This window comes from Aedes albopictus, chromosome 2, assembly GCF_035046485.1.
Source record: "Aedes albopictus strain Foshan chromosome 2, AalbF5, whole genome shotgun sequence".
In the NCBI taxonomy this organism is placed as follows: Eukaryota; Metazoa; Arthropoda; class Insecta; order Diptera; family Culicidae; genus Aedes; species Aedes albopictus.
Genome location: NC_085137.1, coordinates 264,854,860 through 264,863,994, shown reverse-complemented (window position 1 = coordinate 264,863,994; position 9,135 = coordinate 264,854,860). Strand labels below are relative to the sequence as shown.

The 9,135-nt window shown below is 47.6% G+C and overlaps 2 protein-coding genes across 2 annotated transcripts; one reads left to right on the top strand and one right to left on the bottom strand.

The window, feature by feature from the left end:
* The first annotated feature begins 3,030 nt into the window (after positions 1 to 3,030).
* LOC134286505 (uncharacterized) lies at positions 3,031 to 4,460 on the top strand. Its single transcript, XM_062848125.1, has 2 exons — positions 3,031 to 3,345; positions 3,585 to 4,460. Exons 1-2 carry the CDS (start codon positions 3,031 to 3,033, stop codon positions 4,458 to 4,460), a joined length of 1,191 nt encoding a protein of 396 aa, XP_062704109.1.
* Positions 4,461 to 4,495: 35 nt separating this feature from the next.
* LOC134286504 (uncharacterized) lies at positions 4,496 to 9,098 on the bottom strand. Its single transcript, XM_062848124.1, has 3 exons — positions 6,759 to 9,098; positions 6,043 to 6,242; positions 4,496 to 4,598 (listed from the first exon to the last, which is right to left on the bottom strand). Exons 1-3 carry the CDS (start codon positions 9,096 to 9,098, stop codon positions 4,496 to 4,498), a joined length of 2,643 nt encoding a protein of 880 aa, XP_062704108.1.
* Positions 9,099 to 9,135: the final 37 nt, after the last annotated feature.

Below are 9,135 nucleotides of genomic sequence, written 5' to 3'. Positions count from 1 at the left end.
CTGATGATTTATGCTGCTACGTGAGGTGTTGTGCGGCGTTCCAATTCTGAGGCGAGTCGTTGTGACGTAATTCGGTTGGATGACCTGCAGTTGTTCCCGGTGCAACAAATTAGTCTCCCAGGTAGGCTTCTACAGTATATGCCAGCCGAAGTGGTGGACCATTCGGAGTTCTACACCATCCTTCTCTTTTATCTGACCGAGTGACGTACATCAACGATGGCACCCCGTAAGAAGAAGACGCCTACGCTGAAGCTGTTGATGGTCCAGCTTAAGAACATCCAAACATCCCTGGACGACATTTGGAGATTTGTTCAGGATTTCCAGCCAACCTGTACTGCCAGTGCCATCAACGTTCGCTTGGACAGTATCGATGAGCTGTGGAAGAACTACAGAGTGATTCTGAATGAGGTCCAAGCTCATGATAAATTTGAGGATGAGGAAGGGGCATATGATACGGCTAGGTTATTGTATAGCGATAGATATTATAATTGTAAATCCTTACTAATGGATAAGGCCAAGGAATTCGTGGGACCCGACGACAGAAATCAGTCTATACGAGGAAACGAAACTTTGCTTCATGGGCATGGCACGTTGGATCACGTTCGTCTCCCACAAATCAAGCTCCACGTATTTGACGGGAACATCGATGAATGGATTAGCTTTAGGGATTTGTACACTTCTCTAATCCATAGAAAAACGGACTTACCAGAGGTTGAGAAGTTTCATTAGGGGCTGTTCATAAACCACGTGGTCATGAGGGGGGGGGGGGGGGGTTCGGCCAATGACCATTTTGTATGGACAAATATTTTTTTTTGTATGGACTAATGACCACGCAGGGGGGGGGGGTGTTGAAAAGTCCCAAAAAAATGACCACGTGGTTTATGGACAGCCCCTTATCTGAAACGGTGTCTTCAAGGTGAACCCAAGGGCTTGATCGATCCATTGAAGCTAACAGAGGCCAACTATCAGGTAGCTTGAGACTTGCTGCTTAAAAGGTACGATAATAGCAAGCAGTTGAAAAAGCGTCAGGTGCAAGCGCTATTCAACTTACCTTCGTTGTCTAAGGAGTCTGTGGTGGACTTGCATTCTCTGATGGACGGATTCGAGAGGGTCGTGAAAAATTTGGATCAGGTGATCAAACCAGAGGAATACAAGGACCTGCTACTTGTTAACCTGCTGACTACACGGCTGGATTCAATCACTCGTAGAGGCTGGGAGGAGCAATCTTCAACGAAGAATAAGGATACGTTGGCAGACATCACCGATTTCATACATCGACGAATTCGGGTTTTGGAATCGCTGCCAGTGAAGGCTTTGGATACCAAGGGGTCTCACCAAATGCAACAACCGATAAGACAGAAGGCGTCAACTGTGAAGGCCAGTTACGAAGCTGTCCAGTCGTCTGGGGGACGATGTCCGGTTTGCAAAGAGACTCACCAACTTTATCAGTGTACAGCTTTCCAACGGATGTCGGTGCGCGACAGGGAAGCAGTGTTGAGGTCGAATTCGCTGTGCAGAAATTGAAGTATTCATGCCGTAGTTGCAAAAAAACGCCATCACACTATGGTGTGCTTCAAGCCGGAGAAAGACGGAGCAGTAAAGGTCACTGCAGCTACTGGAAGTAGCAATCCGACTACTCCATCGGATCCTGATGAGTCTGCTGGTGCAAGTTCTTCTCAGGTGGTGAACATGGTCGCCACTCAATTCTTGGTTTCTGGTGCAGTTCAGCATGTTTCCTCTCAAGTTCTTTTGGCTACTGCGGTCGTCATCGTGGAAGATGATGAAGGTAGTCAGTTTTCGGCTCACGCATTACTGGATTTCGGCTCGGAAAGCAATTTCATTACTGAACGGTTGAGCCAACGCCTTCGAACTTAGCGACAAAGGGTAGATATCTCAGTCCTCGGAATTGGTCAAGCAGCTATGAAGGCAAAATACAAAATCCAGGCGATGGTTTGCTCTCGAGTTACGGATTTCTTTCGGAACGTAAGCTTCCTGGTTCTTCCGAAGGTTACAGCGGATTTGCCTACGGCGAAGGTGAACACGGAAGGATGGACGATACCTGAAGGGGTCAGCTTGGCAGATCCAGCCTTTTTTTAACCTAGTGCAGTCGACATGGTGCTCGGTATCGAGTCCTTCTTCGATTTCTTCGAATCTGGCGGAAGAATTCAGCTTGGAAAACAAATGCCGACACTCAATGAATCGGTATTCGGATGGGTGGTTTGTGGAGGTCTAACAAGGTCCATCGAAGGTCTTCGAGTCAACTGTAACACGGCATCTAACGCAAATTTAGAAGAATTGGTCGCTCAATTTTGGGCTAGCGAGGAAGTTGGCGCTACAAAAGTACTTTCATCAAAGGAAAAAATGTGTGAAGAACTTTTCCAACGGTCGGTTTGCAGGAATTCTGATGGTCGATATTCTGTTTCTCTGCCAAAGTGTAACCTGTCGGTTACATCTTTAGGTTTTTATTTCTGTATGAGCCGAATGTTGGCGGAAATTTCATGTTTTTTTGTATAGTAATAACACAGTAGGAATACACGACTGAGAGGGTTACTCCGCTACCAATATTGTAACATGGTATTACTGAAGGGATAGAACATGGCCATCGTGATTTTCGTGTTTATGTGTGTCATGGCTGTGCATTCTGTTCCATGGGCGCTGCCGTCTTCCAAATTGAGAAGTTTTGAGGCAGAACAATATAGGCGTCCGTGTGAGTAACACCGATCCTTACGATCGGATAAAAGTAGTGCCGCGTAGTGTTGCTATACCCCCCCCTTCTTTTCCGATGGCGGGAATTGGAGCAACGGCCTACTCCCGTCCCCCACACACCCACACGCCACAGAATAGGGCAAATAAATGTTTAAAGAACATGAAAATTCTTGTGTTTTCCATACTTTGTCACGCGTCCCTTGATCACCCAGTAGTAAGCCGACTCTGAGACCCAGTTCGAGGAGTTTCTTGCTGCTGCTAGCTTGTACGGGTAAGTAGTTGGCAGGCAGCTAGTTACAAAAGGATGAAGACATTGTTTCCAGAATGGGCGAGTCACGGGACATCGCATTTCGGCGTTTTCAAGGCACGGAACGCAGATTGGCGAGGGATGCCGATCTGAAGGAGCAATATCATCAGTTCATGACGGAGTACGTGAAATTAGGGTACATGACCAAGGTAGAGGAGTTTGGAGAACCAAGGAAACGATGTTATTTGCCACACCACCCAGTGATTAAGAAAGCTAGTACCACCACAAAATTGCGAGTGGTATTTGACGCCTCATGCAAGACGTCGACAGGAATTTCACTCAACGATTCGTTGCTGGTTGGCCCAATCGTCCAAGAAGATCTGCGATCTACAGTAGACGTTCGGTCGGTGCAAACGGTTTAACTGCAATGCTTTCTAACTGCAAGTCCGGTAAGTGCAACAAATTTGCAGTTATCGCACCGCCAAACGTCAAAATGGTGCGCCATGTTAGCCCTAATGAACAGTCGAATGAATTTTTCGTTCATTTTACGTTAATTGACGGTTTGTTGACACTGTCAGGCGTTGCAGTTATTGAATTTTCGTTCGCTAAGTGAAACGTAAACATGTTGCAGTTATCGAACGTCTACTGTATCATGCTCCGGAGTCGAATGAAACAGATAATGTTGGTGGCCGACGTAGAAAAGATGTTCCGGCAAATTTTTATTTTGCCGGAGGACCGGCATTTGCAATGTATTCTATGGCGATTCGACCTAGCTGATACGGTGGACGTTTATGAGCTTAACACAGTCACGTACGGGACGAAACCGGCGCCTTTCTTAGCAACACGTACGTTAAACCAATTGGCCATGGATGAAGAACAAAAATATCCGCTCGCTGCGAAGGCTGCCACCGAAGACACCTATATGGATGACGTCATAACGGGAGCTGATACGGTTCAAGTAGCCTGCGAACTTCGTGTACAACTGGAGGAAATTACTACGAAGGGAGGATTTAGACTCAGGAAATGGGCGTCTAATAACCCGGCGGTTTTGGAAGGAATTTCAGAGGATGATTTGGCTATTCGTTTACCGGAAGGCATCAATTTGGATCCGGATTCGACCGTTAAAACTCTTGGTTTGACGTGGATGCCGAACACGGAACAGCTTCGGTTTAACTTCGATTTTCCATCGTGTCCATCTTTTCAACAACTATCCAAGCGGCAAGTTTTATCGATGATTGCAACACTCTTTGATCCGTTGGGACTCCTGGGCGCAGTCATTACCACAGCAAAGACAATCATGCAGTATCTGTGGAAATTCAGGAACGAAAAGGATCAGGCGTTGGACTGGGACCAGCCCTTACCATCAACGGTGGGTGAGATGTGGAAGGCTTATTATGACCAATGTGCGGTGCACAATGTGGGCAGATCCGGACGGGGAACGGAACCAGAGAAGGGCAGCCGAAATTTGCCACTGGCTAACACCAACAGGCCAGGAAAGTTCAGTTGAACCCGTGTGCAAGTCGGTCCGGTATCCACTACAGGTTACCGGAAAGCTCTGATCGTGGAGCGGACCGATGGGGCACTGAAAATTCCTTGCTGGTGCTCCAGCAACGACTGTTCGGTTGGCACCTTCTGGAGCACTAGTCTGTCCGTGTGCAGTCAAACCGGTATCCACAATCGATTACCACTGGTGGGGTCGAGTTGTGGAGCGGTCTGAATGAACAGCGCTAATGCTCGGGATTTGCTCGGTTGAGCGGTGGACTGTATCTCGAGGCAGCAGCAGCGATCGGCCGCTTCGCTTCGGCAGCGGAGGCAGGAATGATGGCTTGTCGGTGGCAGAATAAAACTCCGGGTGATTCGTTTAGCGATGATGTTTATTCCGCGACGTGTCAAACAAAACTGATGCGCTCTGCGCTACATGACTTACTTATATACTACAAAATACAGTAATGTGTGACAGTAACTACTACAAAATAGGCTCCTCCCCTTTCAGTGGGAATGACAAGATAAAACAAAAACAACAAAAATGACTGGTCTGGAGAACGGGAGAAGCTTCTAGAAGGATTTTACTTTTCTTAAGACTAATTAGGGAAAGGTATTGGTAAACTAATAGTTTAAATGACAAATTACGATGAATGGGGGAACATGGGTCAAATGGGAAGGGGAATGAAGGGAAAGATGGTTCCTTGGGCATTAACATACAGAGTGGGTCATACAAAACAAAAAATTGGTCAAAAATAAACAATGCAAAAAAAAAATAAACGTTCGCAACCGAACATTCTCCCGCCGGGTTTTACTGTGGATCTGTAGATGCGAGAGCTTGATCGTTGTCTTCGATTGGAAGCGGTGCGAGTCTGGATACTGAACGACGGTATACCCCAGTAGATGTTTTTACGTCAACTACCCTCACTACCAAATCATTGCCAGGGTAAACCTTCACAATTCTGCCCAATTTCCATGACTGCGGGGGAAGGTTATCTTCTTTGATAATCACGATGAGCCCAGGAGTAACGTTTGGAGAACCGTTATGCCACTTAGAGCGAGCTTGGAGCGTGTTGAGGTACTCATTCGACCAGCGTTTCCAAAAGTGTTGTCGAAGAGACTGCAAGTATTTCCAACGGGTCAAGCGGTTGATAGGTACTTCTTCAAGCGTCGGTTCAGGAATGGCGACTAATTCTCGGCCAATTAAAAAATGGCCAGGGGTTAAGGCAGACGGTTCATGGGTATCCAACGAGTTGGCGAAGAGAGGACGCGAATTAAGTACTGCTTCAATTTGCGTCAGCACAGTACAGAATTCTTCGAAGGTGAGACAGGCGTTAGATAAGACCTTTCGTAAATGGGTTTTTGTACTCTTCACCCCAGCCTCCCACAACCCACCAAAATTGGGTGAGCGAGGCGGAATGAATTTCCAGACAATTTCACGGCCAGAACAGAAATCATCAATCCTTCCCTTGGATTGATCGTCTCTGAACATCAGGAACAGTTCATGGAGGTCCGATTTTGCACCTACGAAATTTGTGCCGTGATCTGAATGTAGTTCTTCAACTAAGCCTCTGCGGCTAACAAAACGGTGGAGAGCAGCCACGAACGCTGCGGACGACAGGTCGGAAACCAGCTCCAAATGAATGGCCTTGGTAGCGAGACACACAAAAATACAGATGTAGGCCTTCACACGAACGAACTTCCGGAGACCAACCTTCACGAATACCGGTCCGGCAAAGTCAACGCCGGTTCGAGAAAACGGAGCGGAGGGAACGACACGAGCCTCCGGAAGGCGACCCATCATAGGCTGTAGGCAGCGAGGACGAGATCGGAAACAAGTCACGCATCTCCGCAAAACCTTCCGAATGGTTGATTTAGCGTTAATCAACCAGAATCGTTGACGCATAAGAGACATCAACCCTGAAGGACCAAGATGAAGGTTTTCGAGATGCATGTCCCGAATCAGAAGCTCACAAACTGGGCTCTTATTCGGAAGAAGAACCTGGTGGCGAGCTTCATACGGTAGGTGAGAATTCTCCAATCGACCACCTACTCTCAACAAACCGTCTACCAATACGGGATCAAGTGGACCTAAACGACGACTATTTTTCCCTGACGAAATCAGGTTGATTTCGTCCGACAATTCAAGACGTTGAACGACTCCGATAATAGTCATCATGGATTTACGCAATTCAGAAACTGTCAAATGTTTGGATGACACACGATCGGCGTGCCTCACTCTACAATTGTTTGCAAACCGTAAGACGTACGCAATCACCCTCTGCAATTTTCGGAATGATCCGAAGGCTTTTAAGAAAGGTACGTCGGGAGAAACAACCGTCGCCGATACGATTGGCACAATCGGTGTATCATCAGGCATTTCGGATTCCGGAAGTGGATCTGTAATCAGAATTTCATACTGGGGCAGCTTCAAAAACGTCGGTCCATTCCACCACAAACTGTTACTGGCAAGAGTTTGCGGCAACTGCCCCCTGGACACGACATCGGCTGGGTTATCTTCAGAACGAACGTAAGACCAAATAAAACCTTGGGTGGCTGAATTGATCTCCATCACCCGGTTGCGGACAAAAACATCGTTGGGCAACCTTTTCAACCAGGCGAGTACAATGTTGCTGTCAGACCACAGGCAGATGCGTTGAATTTCCATTTTCAACGACCCAACGCATTTGGGGACAAGTCTGGACAGCAATAGGGCGGCGCATAGCTCTAATCTGGGAATCGTCAAAGGTGACAATGGAGCAATTCTGGATTTACTACAGAGCAATGAAACCTTTACATCGGAACCAGATACAACTCGTAAGTAAATGACTGCTCCGTACGCACGAAGGGAAGCGTCAGCGAATCCATGAACTTCAACACTCTCGACGCTTACCAAGCCGACGAAGCGTGGAATTTTGACGGAGTCAACATATTTCAGGGATTCTCTAAACGTAAGCCAAGACTGTAGATTTTCGCCTGTCAACGGGTCATCCCAACCTACCTTGTCTTTCCACAACTGTTGCATAATTATCTTGGCGAGGACTAGAACTGGAGCCACAAGCCCCAAAGGATCGAACAAACGAGCAATTTCGGAGAGGACGATACGTTTCGTTGGAACAGACAACGGTTGGATCGGCAACTTACAATGGAAACGAAATTCGTCTTCCTCAGGATCCCACAACAGGCCGAGGGTTTTAATAACCTTGTTCACGTCGGAATTTTCAAACACCAAATACTTTTCGCGGTCTTTCTCGGGAACGGTATCTAGGATGGCTGCGTCGCTTGCACACCATTTATGCACAGGGAAACCTCCGGAATTCAACATGTTGGTCAAATCCGAGCGAAGCTGAACGGCCTGCTCAATGGTATCAGCCCCTGATACCACGTCATCTATGTAGACATCCTCTTCTACTACCTTGGATGCAACTGGAAAACGCTGGCACTCGTCACGTGCAAGCTGCAACAGTGACCGAGTAGCCAGAAATGGCGCACTGGCCGTCCCGTAGGTAACGGTTGTCAATTCAAGGATTTGAAGCGGATCATCAGGGTTCTCCCTCCAAAAAATTCGCTGGAGTCCAGAGTGATTTTCGACTACCTGGATCCTTCGGTACATTTTGGAGATGTCAGCGGTTATCGCGAACCGATGCTTACGGAATCGAAGGATAATGGAAAAAAGTTCGTCCTGGACAGTGGGACCAATCATTAACACATCATTCAGAGACGGACCAGCTGTTCGAGCCGAGGCGTCGAAAACAACTCTCAAGCGAGTAGTGGAACTGCTTGGCTTGAGGACGGCATGGTGCGGTAGATAGTGAACTAATTTCCCTGGGGTATCATCAGACTCGGAAATCTTCTTACAATGGGACAACGACTTGTACTCATTGATGAAATCGACATAAGCCTCTTTCAATTCGGGATTCTTGCTGAAGCGGTGCTCCAGGATATGGAAACGTTTCAAAGCTAGAGACCGGTTACTGCCTAGTTCACTCACGGATTCCTTCAATGGAAGATGGACCGTGTAGGTACCATCTGGGTTTCGGACGGTGGACGAGCTGAAAAGTTGTTCACAATCTTGCTCCTCCTTGGAAGCCACGTTGCTATTCTCGACCGACTCAACAGACCAAAACTTCTCCATGCATTCTGTGAGTGGCCGCAAGCTGGCCGTGTAGCAGTGCTGATTTTCATCCACGTCCTCAGCACCACCAGCAACGACCCATCCTAGACGAGTCTCCTTGAGTATAGGCAGGTTCTGGCCTAGCACCAAATGGCCGGGAAGCATCAAATCGAAGAACAGTTTAACTCCAATCAGTAACTGCACTTCTCCTGGAGTATGGAAAGTGGGATCAGCAAGCGAAAGACCTGAGGGAATGTTCCAAGACCGACAATTCATCTTACGACCGGGGAGGGGACCAGTCACCACATCGGTGACCAAACATTCGATTCGGGCTTGATAATCCTTACAACGGGACCGGAACGAAAGTGTTGCCTTTCTGTCGAGCACCGATCGCTTACCGGTAGCTCCAATAACTTCTACATGGGTAGGTACCTGGTCGATTCCCAATCGTTCAACAAACGAACGGGAAACCAAATGTGGTTGGGAACCACAATCGAGGAATGCACGGCAAGGGAAGGAATTTCCATGGCTGTCAAGGACATCAACCATGGCCGTAAGCAATAGCGTGCCATCCGAACGAGGTACC